Genomic DNA, 17136 nt, shown 5'->3' on the forward strand with positions numbered 1-17136 from the left:
CTACTTGCAATTACTTGTATCATTTCAGTTAGAGAAATTGAATGTATTGTACATCTTTTACATTGTTGATTCTGTACACATGACATCCATTGCAGTCTGTCCATCCCGGGAGAGGGATCCCTCCTCTGACGTTCTCCCTAAGGTTTCTTCCCTTTTTTCCCCATTGAAGGGTTTTTTCATATTTTGGGGAGTTTTTCCTGTGCCGATGTGAGGGTTTCGGGACAGAGGATGTTGCATGTGTACAGACTGTAAAGCCCTCTGAGGCAAATTTGTAATTTGCGATTTTGGGCTATACAAAATAAAATGAATTGAATTGAATTGAATGTTCTCCGGGATAAACTTAAGTAGACCCTCTCCTTGAGGTAAACTAAAACACCGGTTCCCTCCGGCAGGGAAACACCCTTCTTCTCTCTTACTGTTTTGTCGTGGTCTGGTCCGTTCTTCAGCGCCCAGTCTGCTGCTCCTTTCTTCCAGCTTTCCCCCCTTCTACTCCCTCTCTCTGCCTCTTAAAAACCCTTCAGTTCATTATGTGTTGATCTGTCTCAGGTGTGCGTGACTGGAGGGGTGGGGTTCCCGGGTCCACCAGCAGATGGGGCCATAGCTGTCCCAGGACCCAGCCATCTTCTGGGGATGTAGCGTCCCTCCAGGACCCAGCCTCTTGTGACGCCACAATATATATATATCTTAAATGGATAAAAGAACTTTGTTGTTTTTGTTTTATCATATGAGGAACATGTTCCAGTGGATCCTGAATTGGACTCCTCGCCACCCGCTGTGATCTCCCTCGGTACCACCAACCTCTCACCACACCAAGGATGAAGAAGAAGAACCAACAACTACAGCCCCATCAATGAACATTACGAAATGCTTGGATGATCTGAACGGGAGACGACAGGAGTCTGACAAGCAAAGAAACCAGGACTCGTTTGGTGCGTCTGAAGAACTTTTACTCCTTTGGACGTTGACATGAAATTAAACGTCAAGGAAGCAGAACTTTTGGAGAATAACCAAAGTCTTGTCAGCACAAATGATTCCGAGCTGACAAAGTAAGAGCCCTGACGAGAGCAGAGAAGAGGAGCTGTACCAGGGACGAAGAAACATTGATGCCCAAAGACTTTTGAAACACACCAGTTGAGAACATTGTGCGTGACCACCATGGCAACGTGGACATTGGAACTCCCCCGCTCTCCCCCTCTGCAGCCGAGCCGCAACCACGCCCGCCACCACATACCCCCACCGCCCGACTTAGGCCGGGGAGCCGTCCGGCCTAGCTTACTCCCCCCCCCCCTTCCTCAAGAGGGCGAGAGAGGAAGTCCGCCACGACCATCTGCGTCCCCGGCCTATGGACCACCTTGAAGTTAAAAGGCTGCATGGCCAGATACCACCGAGTGATCCGGGCGTTAGTATCCTTCATGCGGTGGAGCCATTGGAGCGGGGCGTGGTCCGAACAGAGGGTGAATGGGCGCCCCAGGAGGTAGTAGCGCAGGGAGCCCACCGGATGGCCAGGCACTCCTTCTCCACCGTGCTGTACCTGGCCTCCCTCTCTGACAGCTTCCGGCTGATGAAAACCACGGGCCAGTCGACCCCCCCCACCTCCTGGGACAAAACGGCCCCCAGCCCGATGCGTCTGTCTGCAGGGTAAAAGGGAGAGAAAAGTTAGGTGTGTGGAGGAGCGGCTCCCCACAGAGAGTCTGTTTCACAGTCTCAAACGCCCGCTGGCACTGCTCCGACCACTGGACCGGATCTGACGCACCTTTCCGGGTCAGGTCGGTCAAGGGGCTGGTGAGGACCGCAAAGCCGGCGATGAACCGTCTATAGTAGCCCGCCAGCCCCAAAAACCGCCTCACCTCTTTTTTTGTCTTGGGGCGCGGGCAGGCCGCAATAGCTTCTGTCTTGTCCACTTGAGGGCGCACCTGCCCACCCCCCAAGTGGTACCCCAAATACCGTACCTCCCTCCGTCCAACTGCACACTTCCCCGGGTTGGCGGTGAGCCCGGCCCGCCTCAGCGACCCCAGCACCGCGTCCACCCGCCGCACATGCTCCTCCCAGGTGGTGCTGTGGATGATTACATCGTCCAGGTACGCGGCCGCATATGCGGCGTGCAGACGCAGCACCCGGTCCATGAGGCGCTGGAACGTGGCCGGGGCACCGAACAAGCCAAAGGGAAGCATGGTGAATTAGTACAAACCATACGGAGTGGAGAAAGCCGTTTTCTCTCTGGACTCTGACGACAGGGGAATCTGCCAGTAGCCCTTAGTAAAATCCAGGGTCGTAAAGAAACGTGCAGTACCCAGCCGGTCCAGGAGTTCGTTGACCCGGGGCATTGGGTAGGCATCGAATGACACCCGCACCAGTCAATGTGAGATCATTAGGTGAGTCCAGGATCTCTGAAACATCTCTCAGTCTTGTTGTTGGTAAGTATTCCTCCTTCCATCTTTCATCAATTATTGATACCTGAGAGCCTGTGTCCCATAGAGCTTGAACTTGGTGGCTATTGAGGTGACATTCAACAAGGCACTGCCTACCAACTAGTGAATTGACTTTGTGGGAGGGGCCAACTCCAGTTGATTGAGGTGGATCATGTGCATTTTTCCAGTTAAAGAATAGCTTTTCACTATTGCTTGACATGTGGGTGGAATACAGAGTCTCTTTACATGATGGACATTGTGTCAGTCTGTCAGGGGAGGCAGCAGAGCCACCATTTTCACATTCCTGGGACTTCTCCATACTTATGGTAAGCACCCGTCCCTCAGTGGTCACCATTCCCCGTTTAAAGGAGCCTTCTCGGGTTGTCTGACTCCCCTGGCTTTACATCTGGCTTGAAAATGTTCTCCACTCCCACATCGGTAGCAGTGCACACAGTGTTCATTCACTCCCGTCTGCTGGCAGCCAAAACATATCCGTGGAGGACGGGAAAAGCGGTTGGTAGGATAACTTGGTCCATACTGAGGCTGACTGTAACTATTGTAAAGTCGCTGAGGGGACGCAGATGACTGGGGGGCTATTCCTGAACTAGCTGGAGGTCGAGCATCGGGCTGTGGCTGAAACCGAGGCTGCTGTAGACTCTCTTCAATCTGGGCTATTTCTGCACTGAGGCCTTTCAAAGCTACACCTGTCCGAAGCGCCTGTATTTCTGTTAGCAGGTCAGGAGAGAGCTTAGTCGTTGCTTCCTTCACTGAGCATTTAGCAGTTGGGACATCGTCTGTCTGCACTACACTTGCACTTGTAGCTGACTGTGGGGTGCTGAACTTCTTTTTCTTTTTCCTTTCTGTCTCAGTAGCACAAGCAATGTTTAACCTCTATAGCAAAAGCTCATCTGCGGTTTCGGTATCTTGTAGAAGGGGCTGCATGTCTATCCTAATGCTGTCATTCTGGAGTCCAGTAAGTACTGTGTGCAAACACATGCGCTGAACTAAGGTTGGGTCATACTTTAGTCCGGACTCTGATTCTTGGGAAGCAAACAGTACTTTCTGCTTCAGGTCTAAAACTCGCATGAGAAAAGTCTGGGGGCTTTCTTTGCCGTTTTGTGCTTCAGCAGCCAACTGTTTGTACAGTTCTGTGGCACTCTTTTCTTGAAAGTGCGAGCGTAGGATGCGCCTAAGTGTGGGGAGCGTCAAGTGGGGTTTTCCTTCTAAATAGCTAAGTAACTGTGAGCCGGGGGAAAAAGCCCTAATCACAGCATCTACTATCTCCATTTCAGGATAACTTCGGTTAAGTCCATTTTCAATCTGGTGAGCAAGACTGGAAAGTGTCAATTTCTCCTTCTGACCTGGTTCGCCAATTTGGCCTGAGATTTTGAAATCTTTGCGCCAAGATGGACTCGGCTGCACACTGCCATGTGGACTGATGGTTGATTGGGGCTTGTACGAGTCTCAGGGACAGGAGAGTTAGCATCGAGCTGCTCCACTTGTGTATTGTTACGCTGTTAACACAGTTTCCTCAGCCTGTGCTGTTCCAGAACTTGTGTCAGTGGTCAGATCTGTGATCTTATCTTTTAGACGTAACAGTTCAGACATAGCGTCATCTTCAAGTTCTGACACCTCTTCTCTGTCGAGGTATTTCATTATGTGCGTCAAAACCGACAAGCGTGATTTCCTTTCAACCGTTGCTCTCTGTCACCCGAAATGTGAAGAAAATCACATATTGCCAGCAAATCATCTTTTGTCAGTGTTTGTAATTTTATCGCTACCTCGTCCTGTAGTTCTTCCAACGCCTTCATATTCACAGATCAGTAGAAACGCTTACTGTGCAGGAGTCGACTACCAAGTGGATGTTCGTTGATGTCCTCGATGATCTCGGCTGGCCTCGGTGACATGCACTCACTCCACAGCTTCTAGCTCTCCTTAAACAGCAACACTTTCCACACTGCACAGACTATAAGGTGAAGACAAAACCAATCGATCCCCGCTCAGCTGATCAGGCCACACAACAGATAAAATACCATAGACCCAACATAAGTAGATTAACAGGGTTTAAATAACAACAACATAACTGTTAATTTGTACACACATAAAGTCCACAACCAATGACAATTCAAAAACACCGCGCTCAACACTTCCGTCACTTCCGGTATTTGGTACATTCCCTTTCCGTGAAGAATCTGTCCTTTGTAAATTTGTTTCGGGATTGGTAAAAGTGTTTAGCGTCTTGTTAATGTGTTTTATAAAATGGTAATTTGTTTTCTAAAATGGTAATTTGTTTTCTAAAATGGTAATTTGTTTTCCAAAATGTTAATTTGTCTCGAGCTTTGTAAAAGTGTTTCATTCTTTGTAATGTTGCTTTGCACTTCAGGGCCACCGTAGGTGTAGGCTTTGGAAAGTGATATTTCAGGTTCATAACTTGTCTGCTTGAGCTTACTTTCCAGGCAAGTCGCAGCCGAGTTGCAGCAGAAGTGACTTTCGCCGCGGACGAATGTGTCCTTTAAAGCCTAGTTTATGCTTCTGCGTTTTCAGAGAAACGCAAGAACACGCACAGAGCCCCTTGCTTCCTTTTCACCACCTCCTTGCGTGTTTGCGTGTGTTAACCAATTTTTCTAGACTTGCGTCAGAAGCTACACGAGATCACGCAGCCCGCAAGGCTGTGATTGGTCTGCTAACTACATCCTTTCCAGAGGCTCACATTTCCGGTTTCATAGCATAATTCCGCCATTATTAAAACTAAGATTTTAAGAGAATGAATCAGTTTGAAGAGTTTTTGTTCCAAGAAATAATAGTAACCACTTATGACCACTGATAAAACCCGTCATTGGCGGACTATAAGGACGCGCGGATGGCCTCCAACTCATGGAGGGAGATCTCCGCAAACATCAGTTTGCTGGTCGAGGGGTGCACAAAGTTATGGAGGAAAATACGGGACAAATATGTCCACAAAAAAAGGCGATGAAAAGCAGCAGTGGCGATGCACGGGGCAAAAAAGTCTCTGATAAATAAATAAACAAACCAACAACTTACACACACAAAGACGTCACTCTCTAGGTCGTCTTCAACAAAAAACAAAGTGAAGTTTAAAAATGAAGTTAATGAGTGACATTAGAATTTTAGTGTCCTAAAATAGCTGGATTTGGGCTTGGCTTTCGCCACCCTGCGCTGCGCTCCTGTTTGTGTGCTTTTTTGTTGTTGTTGCTTTTAACGTTTTAACTTGACGTGTCGGATTCTACTTATTAACCAACTCGGGGGGATTGAAAATCCCAACAATAGGTAGGAGTGAAGTTGTTACGCAGACACACAAAGACTTTCAAGCAGTTATTGTAGTTGAGGTTTTTGGTTTATTGCAGTTGAGTTGTATAAACAGATGGAAATACCGATGATTTTGCTCTGTGGTCTGGTGAGAACTGTGTGTGCTCCCCCTACCTGTGCCCTCACATCCTGTTACTTATGCCCCTTATATACACACATTGTTTTGTATTGAATCATACTTGGATGTTTGCTGAAACTGATTGGCTGGCCCTACCAACAAAGAAATCCACCAGCCACCACTGAGACACACACATAAGTACACTAAAAACTTTTTTTTGCTTATCGATACATTAATTAATTTTTCCCCATTTTTATTTCTGCATTTTTTTATTTTAGCATTTATTCATAATTTTATTTATTTATTCCATCGTGTAATTTAGCATTTAAATGTTTTGTATTTATTTATACGTTTCTTTATTTATTTACATTAAATGATGTCAATAAAGTTTAAAAAACGTACATAATAATGATATTCCTTTACTTTTTCTATCAGGCTGGTTTTGTAACCTCCCCGCTATTACAATGTTACATCCTGATGTAGCTTTAATGACCCAGTGACCTCTGCTAGTGCCATATTTTAGTGGTTTCAATAGAGTTGATTAAAGGAGATTCTTTGAAGTGGGTTATGATGGCTATCATTCCAAACCAATTGTCCCCACTTGATGCATTAAACTACAGCCTCAGCAGAGAAATAGACACTCATTGTTTATTAATCAACCAGCAGGTGACGCATGATGATGCAGCGGAACCACGTTGAATCCATAACTCACTGGATGTGTCTTTGACTGGTCCTGCATGGGTATTCCGCAAAGAATAACATTTAAACATTTAAAACATAGTATTAGAAATCATGGACAAAATCTTTTAGGCATTTAATGAATTCGTTAAGGGAAAGAAAAGACGCCCTCTAACGCGGGAATATGATGAATATGACAGTAATATTTTAAAGAAGTGAGGTAAACAGACCACCAGGACAGGAGACAAATTGTCATAAACTTCACTAAGGCGGGGCGGTCGGTCTGAACCACCTTACACCGTCCATTGAACCACCTTTTTCCTCACACGGCCCGTCAGGAAGAGGCACAGGTGACATGTGCACTGCGGTAACCATAGTGAGCCATACAAGCAGCCAAATGAGTCAAAAACCGCAATTTGCTCTCCAGCGACCAAAGCTGACGAGGTTTGATTTTCAGAATAAAAGTCGCAAATCGTATCACGTAGGGCAAATCACCATACATTGTTATCATGTGTTTTATTTTGTAATATGCACCCGGAAATAGTGATGTCAAGCACACCGATTTGACTACATCGCTTGAAAACCGCTATCGTTGAGTTAACGGAAGAAACTTCACAGAGCTCGACAAGTTGCCCCTCGGTAGTACCGGACAGAACGTCACACCGGACCCATGTAACGGTCGGCTTTTACCTGCCGACGTGAGCGGGGACACAGCGGACGTCAGTTCGGGCCGTTGGGTCAGTTGGGAGTATCGGTAACGTTACACGTTGAGCGTACGATGCATATGCTCGCGTCAAACGGATCCATAATGGACCTGGGTTCGGCGTCGGTGAAGATTAAAGCACACTACTGCGGGTGAGTGGGTCACGTGACGGTAAGGACACAGTAACGGCAGTCGGTTACCGTTAACGATGCCCAGAGAAACACCTGTGGAGTCGCACCTGAGCTCAAGCTAGTTCAGCCCGTCACAGTGACGGTGCACTCCTCACGCCCCATCGTCCACCTGGCCGAGCAACGAGCTCACCTGGGCTCACCCGGCACGGGCCATGTCAAGTAGCGCCAGGGGACGAACACTTCCTAAAGATGCAAGTTGACTTTTGCTGCTGCCATTCTGGGCCCCAAGAGTAAATGTACTCTAAAATGTGCTTTTCTAAATCTTTTTTTCATTTGAATCAAACGTGGAATATGATCTATTCCCCCCTGAGGATCAACACATGTACTGAGTGATGAGTTCTGGCTCCATGGTGTAGTCCACATATACCTCGTTGTACACTGCTATCTAACAATTCACACACCACGTTCAACAGTGAACTTGTTAATTTATTCTCTAGTCAAGTTAGCATGTTTAAAGGAGCTCATAATAACCCACTTTGACTCTTCTACATTTTATAAATAGCTAATAGACTTTAAACACAACAGCAGGAGGTCAATGCTGAAGTTACTCAAAAGCTGCATTCTTTGTAGTGACTCTTCTGGTTCTATAGAAGTCTATGAGAAAATGGCTCTACATCTTTCTGGATCCATCCACTCAGTAAACATTGTAAACATGAGTTTATGGTGACAATCTCTATTTTCAAGTCTTTTTCGATGCATCGCGGTACTCATTGAGGATGTATGGTCTGGTGTGAATGGTGAATGATGACATGTAGTGTTAAAGAACTGTGAGTGGTCAGAAGAAAAGCCCAAGTACTTATCCATGAATCACCTCGATGAGCACTGTGCAGTGAGAGGCTGGTGGTCCCATGGACGGACTAGACCGGTACTCTTCATGAACGGTGGTTTCTGTTATGGTATTCTATGGTATGTCTTGTTGTTGTTGACCTGCTGCTGCTTCTCAGCTTTTAGTTCACTGAATTTACTCAGAACTCTGAATTGGGTCAAAAGTGCTTTTCAGGCCTCATGTGTATTTTTAGAGGGGAGTTAGTGTGTGTGTGTGTGTGTGTGCGCACGGGCTGAGAGGGCGCCGCATTAAATTCACACTAATCCACTCTGTTTTATTTAATTGTGAAGGACGCGGACGTTCCTGAGCACACAGCCAGTGTGAAAGGAAGCTGGCAATGTCATTATGAAGGTGTTTTACCTGGTTGTTATGTAACATTGGAGGTGGAGCTCACTATCAGTCTCTGCAGTTTATTGTTGCCTTGGAATGTTGTCTCACAAAGAAACATGGGGTCTATTTATACTTTGTACTGTTGTGTAGAAATCTTTATTTAGGTGCTTGCATGTTGTCATCAGTCTATGAACGTTGTAATTAAATGAATATTCAATGGACCAGGTAGGGAGATTTGCCTCATGAAAAGGTTGATATAGTGCCACATTAAGTAGCCTGTATTTATGTCTGTATGCAGTCAACAACTGTCATTTCAAATATATTAAGTTAAATTGATATCTCACTAACTTGAACTAAAGTGAACTAGAGCAATTAATAATTGTACACAATCTAATAATATATAAACAATCTTAATCGTAAAATAATGCCTCCATGACTGCCCAGGGCCAGGCGGGTTCCACAGAACCGGTCCTGTGAAACCCTTCTGCTGAGTCCATTTTATATGGTCGTGTTGTTCTGTTCTAGGTGTCCCAGAGACAGAAGGACTCAAATTCAGATTTCGTTTTACACATAAAAGCGTACCAAAATAGAACGAAACGGAATGGGAACAAAGACTAACAACCCGACGAGACAAGGGACACAGATGGTTTAAATACACCAAGGAGGTGCAGGTGATAAGACACAGGACACAGGAAGAAACAATCAGGGACAAGGCAGACAATCACACAGGGGAAGAAGTCCTCGTTACTATAGTGGATAGTGTCTCTGCTTGTCACGCAGAAGACCAGGGTTCGATTCCCTGACGGGGAGATTCTTCATCAGACAGTTGGGGGAAGAATGGCACATTGAGTAGTGTGATGCGCTGGGAGCGTTTGGAAACCGGGCTGCTCCATGTCCCATGTCGAAGTGTCCCTGAGCAAGACACCTAACCCCTAAATGCTCCCCAGGCCAAATGTAAACCATGGGTTAAAGAAAATGCACCAGGGCAGGAAGTGAACTTCACCCATCGACAGCTGAAAAGGCTGTGCATGTTAAATTAGTCAATTACCTCCATTCAGTTTAGACTAAAATAAGGTAAAGTGTGAAAACTGGAATGTGTTGTACTGGACACCAATAACTACTCATACCATAGCTCCACACAGGGACTGCTGTACACCGTTTGTGCTCCAGGTAACAGAACATTTTGGATGATTGGGAACAAAGATCTCTTAGTGTGCTGAGCAATCTTCAGTTTCGAGAGCCAACAGTTCAAAGGTCAGCCATGGTGTTGCCTTGAGTCACACAGATTATATTTTTCTTCCTGTAGAGTCGTAAGAATTATCAATGTCTTCAAGGAGGACAGAAGAAACACAACATCTTAGTGCAGTTTTTATTAAATATCGAGAAATACAAGCTAGGTACCTGATAAAATACCATGGTAAATATGTTATATCATTAACCATATTTATACAGGTGTGTGTGTGTGTGTGTGTGTACGTGAGAGACATTGTTTCAAATGGACTAGTTTGTGTGTGAAGCAATGCCTGCTGGGAAGCAAGCTGTCTTGGCTGCACCTTGTCAGAGTCCAACTAACCCTTGCCATAAACAGCCACCCACACACACACACACACACACACTCTGGTTAGACACACTCACGTGGGCTCAGTCCTTCAGTTGGTGATATGTGATGACCGTACTAGACACACACATATCTGGCTCTATGTTTGCATTCAAAACCCGGATTTTCTGCAGCGCCCGCAACATCTTGTTCAGCCAGCATTAGAGCAGTGAGGGTTGCTGTTGAAGGTGAACACTCACGCCCTTATTTAAAGATCGTTATTCCACTGAGTACCACTGAGTATGTAACATATTATGGCAATAAACGTTTCCTGATTCCTGATGTGCTGGAGAATCAGAATGGCAGTGAGTGTCACAGGGCTCTGTAAGTCCAGTAACATTACAAGATAATAAACTGAACATGGTTCCTTTTCTACTTTTGTGTTGTGGAGTTGTAAACTAACTTTATACTTTGTTTTGTGTTAAGGAGCCAAGTGAAAGCGGCAGGATAAAAGAAAATCTTTGTTACTACAAGTTAATAAACCTGCTTGCTGACATTTATTTTGCTGCTGTTGTTTATTTCTCTGCCTTAGGATACAGCATTACTTTTACTTCAAAGAACAGGGCTTAATCAAAAATCGAAAATGTTCCTCTGATCTGGAAATATCTTGCTCCGAAGGTGAAGCATTAAATTACATAAAATGATAAGATAACTATCTCTTTCTGCATTTTATACGGGTTTTGAGTCATATAGCTTTTACAATGCAGGTTACTTGGCCACAGAAGCGGTGAAGAAAAAGCTTTTTGGGCAAAAAGGAAATCCCCCTGTATGCCCGACCGTCTCATATGGGAGTCCTCCAAGGACCTGGCCCGCGTAGATTTGTAAGGATGCAGCTGCTGGATTGGGACACAGCTAATGTCATTTCTGATAATTTAGCATGTTTATTTAGCTGGTGGTACGCAGGAAAAAAATAGAGTAAATATTATCTGATTCTATTCAGGTTGCTGTAAAGATGTGCTCAACAGTCTGATGCCATCCTTCCTATTTCCTAGTGGACATTACTAGCAGCAGGCTGGATCAGCCTTAGTTTTGCTCCTCCACTGACTCTCTTCCGTCTCCTCCTGAGTCAGGCCCAAAGCTTTCCATGGCGTTGATGGTTTCAAGATCTGCTTCACATGATGAGTGTATCTTTGTCACATCTGCATGTGCTGCAGTTTAGTATTTTAATTTGGACACTTTGTGTTTCATTTTATGCAACCTAAACGTCCCAGTGAAAGTTCCGTATGATATTTATATTTCATTTATATTTGTTTCTGTGTCAGCTGGCGACCAATCCAAGGTGTACCCTGACTCTCGCCCAAAGTCAGCTGGGATTGACTCCAGCCCTCCATGATCCTGATATTTTAATGCTTTAACGAATATGAAACGCTGTGATGATGTTCAGATATATTTTTATTAGGGCTGTCAAATGATTAAAAATTTTAATCAAATTAATCAGAATTTTCAGTGGATTAATCATGATTAATCAAACCTGAATCCTAACCATTTTTTCTTTCTGAAATGCATACTAAAGATAAATAACAGGACACAGATACATAATTATCATTATTATCATCATTATTATTTTTTACATAAATACATGTTATTGATATTTGATTTTTTAATTCATTTCAGAAAATAATCAAAGCAATGTTATTTGACAAGTCACAGACTGATTTCCCTGCATGGCTCTAGAAGGGTCTCGAGCCTCTGCAGTTTATCCCACTCTGCTGTGAGTTTGTGCTCCTGATGGTTCAGGGCTGCGATGACCAGACATGACCAGACATGTCAACCCTCCCGATGTTTCAAAGCCCCTCCCGACAATCTCCCGGACCGACCTTTCTCCCGATTTCTACCCGAACAACAATATTGCTGCACCACCCGTCACTGGGCGCGCCGTTTCAGACCGAACAATAATAAAGGTTACACCTTGAAGTCGAGCGCGGCGATTAGAACGACTGGCGCTGCAAAGAAATCCGCTACCACCCCCATTTCAGTGTGAAATATCCCCATACCCGGGAGGATTTAGATCGCATTGGCTTCCCTTCCTCCGCATGTTTCAGAACAGTATTACGGGTCTCTCCGATGGTCCTCTACCTCAGCGCTGCTCTTAGCCAAGCTCTGCTGGGCGGAGCTTTTTTTCTCTGTTCTGCTGCGCGAGAACGGGGAGGGGGGGGGGGGGGTGCGGGTCTCTGGCGCAAACGACTTGCTGAACCTGACGTCCTGACATATGCCTGCAGGTGGCAGTAATGTGTTGTATAGGATGAAGTGCATTCCCTAGAGGAAGAGGCACTTTACTGACCTGAATAATTTGTCACACTGCGCATGCGTGAAATGCGTCAAAAAAATTGACGTAATTAACAACAAACAGCTGATTAACGCCGTTAACGCGCTATTTTTGACAGCCCTAATTTTTATTGTTGTTTTTGTCTATACACAAACACAATCAGTTGTTTGGAGGGTATGTGTTCAGGGTCTCAACCATTATCCACTGTCATATTTAGCTCAAGAATAGACTGCTGTTTGTTAATCATCTCAGTAGTTCCGCTTATGACGATAAACACCTGCATACTTTGTCCAGAATGAGCAGGTTTACATGTGTGCAAGCTGCCAATATCTTCACTCTGTCCAAGTACTGTGAGTGTTTAGACGATAAGTGTACTTTGAATTCAATAGTTTCCTTATTTCCTCTTAAACCCAAAAAGTGACTCAGTCTTGACATTTTCTGTGTGTGCATCCAGGGACATGCTGATCGCAGACTTGGCAGCCACGGTAACCTTCGTGGAGTTGCGCGAGGAGGTGAGAACGATGTGCAGCGTTGCCAAGCAGCAGCCTGTCACACTCAAGTGGATCGATGACGAAGGTGGGTGTACCTCACGGCAGGGGTCCAGTGAAAATGGGTGGTGTTGGTTGGTAGCTTTCATCTTTGGGACGTGTGTGTGTGTGTGTGTGTGTGTGTGTGTGTGTATAGGGGACCCTTGTACCATCTCGTCTCAAATGGAGCTGGAGGAGGCATTTCGTATTTACAGCCGGACCAAGAGGTCTGGTCTCCAGCTGCACGGTGAGTTATCTCCTCCTGGTAACTACACGATTACATTGTTATTAAAACAACTTCACTTTAGGACACTTGAAACACAGCAGACAACTTTATTCTTTACCATTTTCCATTTATTAATGGTTTTCCTATATTAATCAATGATTACAAATTCAGGGTCTTGATAAAGCAATAAGCTTCGAGAGTCTGTACTTCGTCCAATAATGTAACAGTTCGAGGGTGTAGTTAGGCAACCCTTGAACTGTTACCTTATTGAAGATAAAGTAGTGCCTCAAGTACCACGGTTACCAGCGACATTATAAATAGTAGAGTAAATATATAGTAAATAGTCCCCTACGTGCATGTACACAACATTGGGTCCCTCACCATCTCATTCACTCACATCGCTCATGACGTGCACCTTAATTGTCCGGTTGCGAAAGCTCGCATTGCCTCAAAACCATCATTTGGGGGATTTCCGCCGATCGCCACCGAGCTAAAAGCTAAAACGTCAACTAACGGTCACAAAAATCTAACGTGTTACGTTGAGTGCGCAGTGATATGGAACGCTGGGGTCACTATACATTATCGCTGAATAATGCACCCCCCGTGACTCACTCTCAACCAATCAGAATGCTGGATCTATAATCATCTGTAATGCATAGGGTTGAGGGTTATGAATTACACATATTGTTCTCACACCTCCTTCTTTCCTCTGCAGTTTTCCCCAGTATCCCGGAGCGACCCGGCCTGCCCTGCCCTGGAGAAGACAGTGAGTAAACCCTCTCTGCTGTAACCCCAATGGCGGTGTTAGATCAGGCTAAGCAGCCATGTACCAGCACCTTGGCTGTAGTGAAGTACAGTGAAGGTGGGTGAGGCCCGCTAGAAGGTTCACGCCCTTAGAAACAGAGACAAGAAAGAGTTGTGAGATCTCACAATTTACAAAACAAGAATGGTAAATCTATCAATAGTATTGCATTCCATTCTCCCTCCTTATGCCAAGCACTGTCTGGAAGGACAACAGTGTGGTACTCTTCAGACCATTTGCAGTGCTGGGTAGATGTTGACATAGATGTAGCCTAGCAGCTAGCTTAGCCGTGCAGCTAGCTTGTAAAGTGTTCTGTTCTCCACTCATTCATTCATTCATCTCACATTGCATAGATTAATATGTTAATTTAGTCAGCTCTACAAATAAAATACAAATACTTACTAAAAACAGTGGACTTGGTGGAGAATGAAAACAAAGTGCGAGTTCTGTTCCTATTTATACCAAAGTGAAGGCTGTTCCTTTTAAAAACATTCACAAAACAATACCTGTTTTATTGTTTCGGTTTATATGAGACAACTTTGAGGGATGTTATTACATGCATGCAATGTAATATTATTTGTTTAAGATGTAATAAAATAAACCTCATTGAAATGGCTGGAACAGATCTTTGGACATGAGGTGGGCTTAGAGTTGTGCAGCGACAATACATTGCAGTTTCTTTGAAGGCAAGATGGAGATGGGCCACAGGGTCCTCAGAGTAGCAGGCTGGTAGTTTGGAGAGCTTCCAGCATGTTTTCCTGACAACCCTTACAGGTCTGCTAACCAGATGGAAAGATGCCCAGCAGGGTAAACAGGTCTGCCTGTGCTGGCTAGCCATGTGGCAGCCAGACCGACCGCGGTGGCCTGAACCTGGAAGCACTGGGGCTAGCGGGCTAAATACACTTCTGAGTTAAGTTAAAAGTTTGCATGAGTGTTCAACCAGAGAACTGAGGGCTAAAAACTGCTAAAAGCGACAGACAACCAATTTTCTTTCTCTCAACATGTCCCAGTCTGAATAGCCTGATTCTGTAATGACCGATCTGGCCCAGGTTTGGCAGCCATTAATGGGCCAGAACCTGTTTCACTGCTGGTTGCCAATAAATCCAGCTGCCAAGTCATAGAGTAGGCCCAATTCTATAATGCCAGATTCGGGCCCATGTTCGGCAGCCATCAACAGGCCAGAACTGGTTTCAGAGCTGCTGGCCGATTAACCCGGCTGCCATCTAAGGCTTCTCTTTGAGAAAGTTAAAATAAATGCACCAAATGAAAATTGGTCAAATTTTGACAAATTCTTAATTTAAATAAATGAATGACATGAGTATGATAATTCACTTTTACAAAAAGTCCTGAAATAATAAAGAGGTCGAGCTGAGAATAGGCAAAGCTCCCCTAAAAGCATTTGAAGTGTGTGTGTGAGTGAAAAGTGAACAGATCCCCCTCTGTGTGGGGGGGGGGGGGGGGGGGGAAGTGACCGATGGATGCTGGGAGCTTTTCAAATCCTGGATGATGCGCTCAGCGCAGGCGGCCCTGCCTTGCACCGGATTCTCCGGCAGAGCCCCCCTGGCCCCCCTCCCCCCAAGCTCCGCCCATCCACACACAGCCCCAGCGCCTCCCCCCCGCCACTGCACTTTCCCAGCATCCCCCTCTCTTTCCCTCAGCTGTGTGGCACCACTGTCTCTCCGGGGAGGAGCCTCCGGTGCTGCTGCATCACACAAGGCAGCGAGGGGACACAGTGTGAGAGAGAGGGAGCGTTGTACTATGCACATATCTGCTCTTAATACCTTAGCTAGGCACTGCATTGTCTCCTTCGCTCTTCTATTTTTGTCTCCGCCTGCCACGCCGAAAAAAAGCCAGGGAGAGGACCTGATGAAGGACAACAAGAAGACGGGAGGAGCAGTATTGAGAAAAGCGGGGCGGCTCCATCAGCTGTGAGGAGCGGTACAGAGAGGGGAATTAATTAAATAAAGGCTACGGAGGAGAGAGAAGGAAGGAGGGATCATCAGAGGGAGGAAGAGGAGGGGGTGTAGCAGTGTGTCTCCTTGCTGGCTTACCACACACACATTCACACACACAAACACGCACACTTAGCTCGGATAATGTGCTGAAAAAGGTGGAGAGAAAGGAAGAAGGCAAACCGGTGAGCTATCTACCTCTTCATCCATCCTTCCATCAATCCATCCTTCCATCTTTACATTCTCCCATCTTTTCATCAATATGTGTGTGTTTGAACGCCAAACCCAGAGACAATGGATTGGGACGATTGTGTCCTGGCCTGCACTCATGTTTATGTGTCAGGGACAGACCCGTAGCTCTTTCATGAGCACAATGTGTGAATAATTGACGTCGTGTCCATGTATTGTGTGCATGCATCCTGCTAGCTGAGCTAGCATGGCTAGTTGCTTCCCTCTGTATCAGAGCCCTGGTAGGCTGTCTGTCCCCTCAGGTGCTGCACCTGCTAACACCGGAGACAGACTGGTGTGCCGATCTGTGTGTACAGCTCGCCTTGTGATTTGAGAACAATATCAGACGTGTTGTATTGAGTGACATCGTCCTCTCATTTAATGGCTGTCATGCAGCGTGAACACTGCTACACTGTGTGTATTGTAACCCTGTATCCTAAATTGACTAATTGTCCAGTTGCTATAGAAGCTAATCAGTTCTGACTTCAATGTTTTTCTGTGGGGGACACTTTCATTTTATGGAAGGTTTGTACTATAACAGCGGTTTTAATCATTGATAACTGAGGAGAATTGTTGGACAGGATTTTACTCCATCCAAAAACTCCAAAATGCATCTGTGTCAGTCAGGTTCTATGTGTGTGGGCAGGGTTCCAGAAGACTTACCTGCTAGCCTTGCTCATGCTACAGAGAGATTTCAAGAGCAAAGTGTACAAATAAGTAAACTTAGTGTTGTTTCCTCTTCCCATCAAGAGAGAGAAACGACTTGTCTTGCACAGTTGTGTTTTGATGTCATTCTTACGCTCAGCAACAATGCATGTTCTATAGGGACAAAGGCTGCATCCGAATAGTCCTTTTTGCTTAGGAAAGTTCCTCAGTGAGTGAATAGACCCACAAGTAGTGTGTGGCTGCCATGACAGGAGCTGTTTGAGTTCTCTAAAGCCAAGGAAAGGATCTTCAATACTTCCCTACTTAGCTCCTTTAGCACTGGACCGAGGACTACAGTGAATGCTGGTTCCG

At 45.4% G+C, this 17136-nt stretch overlaps 1 protein-coding gene across 2 annotated transcripts in view; it reads left to right on the top strand.

Annotated features, from left to right (window-relative positions):
• The first annotated feature begins 7070 nt into the window (after positions 1-7070).
• Positions 7071-17136, top strand: part of prkcz (protein kinase C, zeta) — a 70299-nt gene continuing 60233 nt past the window's right edge. The window contains exons 1-4 of one of the 2 annotated variants that reach the window (XM_062562938.1): positions 7071-7326; positions 12839-12960; positions 13069-13158; positions 13853-13903. In XM_062562938.1, the coding sequence (XP_062418922.1) occupies positions 7250-7326; positions 12839-12960; positions 13069-13158; positions 13853-13903 (340 nt within the window). In that variant the 5' untranslated portion in view covers positions 7071-7249. Of the gene's footprint in view, positions 7327-12838; positions 12961-13068; positions 13159-13852; positions 13904-15615; positions 16077-17136 lie in introns of those variants that run through there. The other variant, XM_062562947.1, reaches the window with a different exon arrangement.

Source organism: Pungitius pungitius, chromosome 1 (genome assembly GCF_949316345.1).
Source record: "Pungitius pungitius chromosome 1, fPunPun2.1, whole genome shotgun sequence".
In the NCBI taxonomy this organism is placed as follows: domain Eukaryota; kingdom Metazoa; phylum Chordata; class Actinopteri; order Perciformes; family Gasterosteidae; genus Pungitius; species Pungitius pungitius.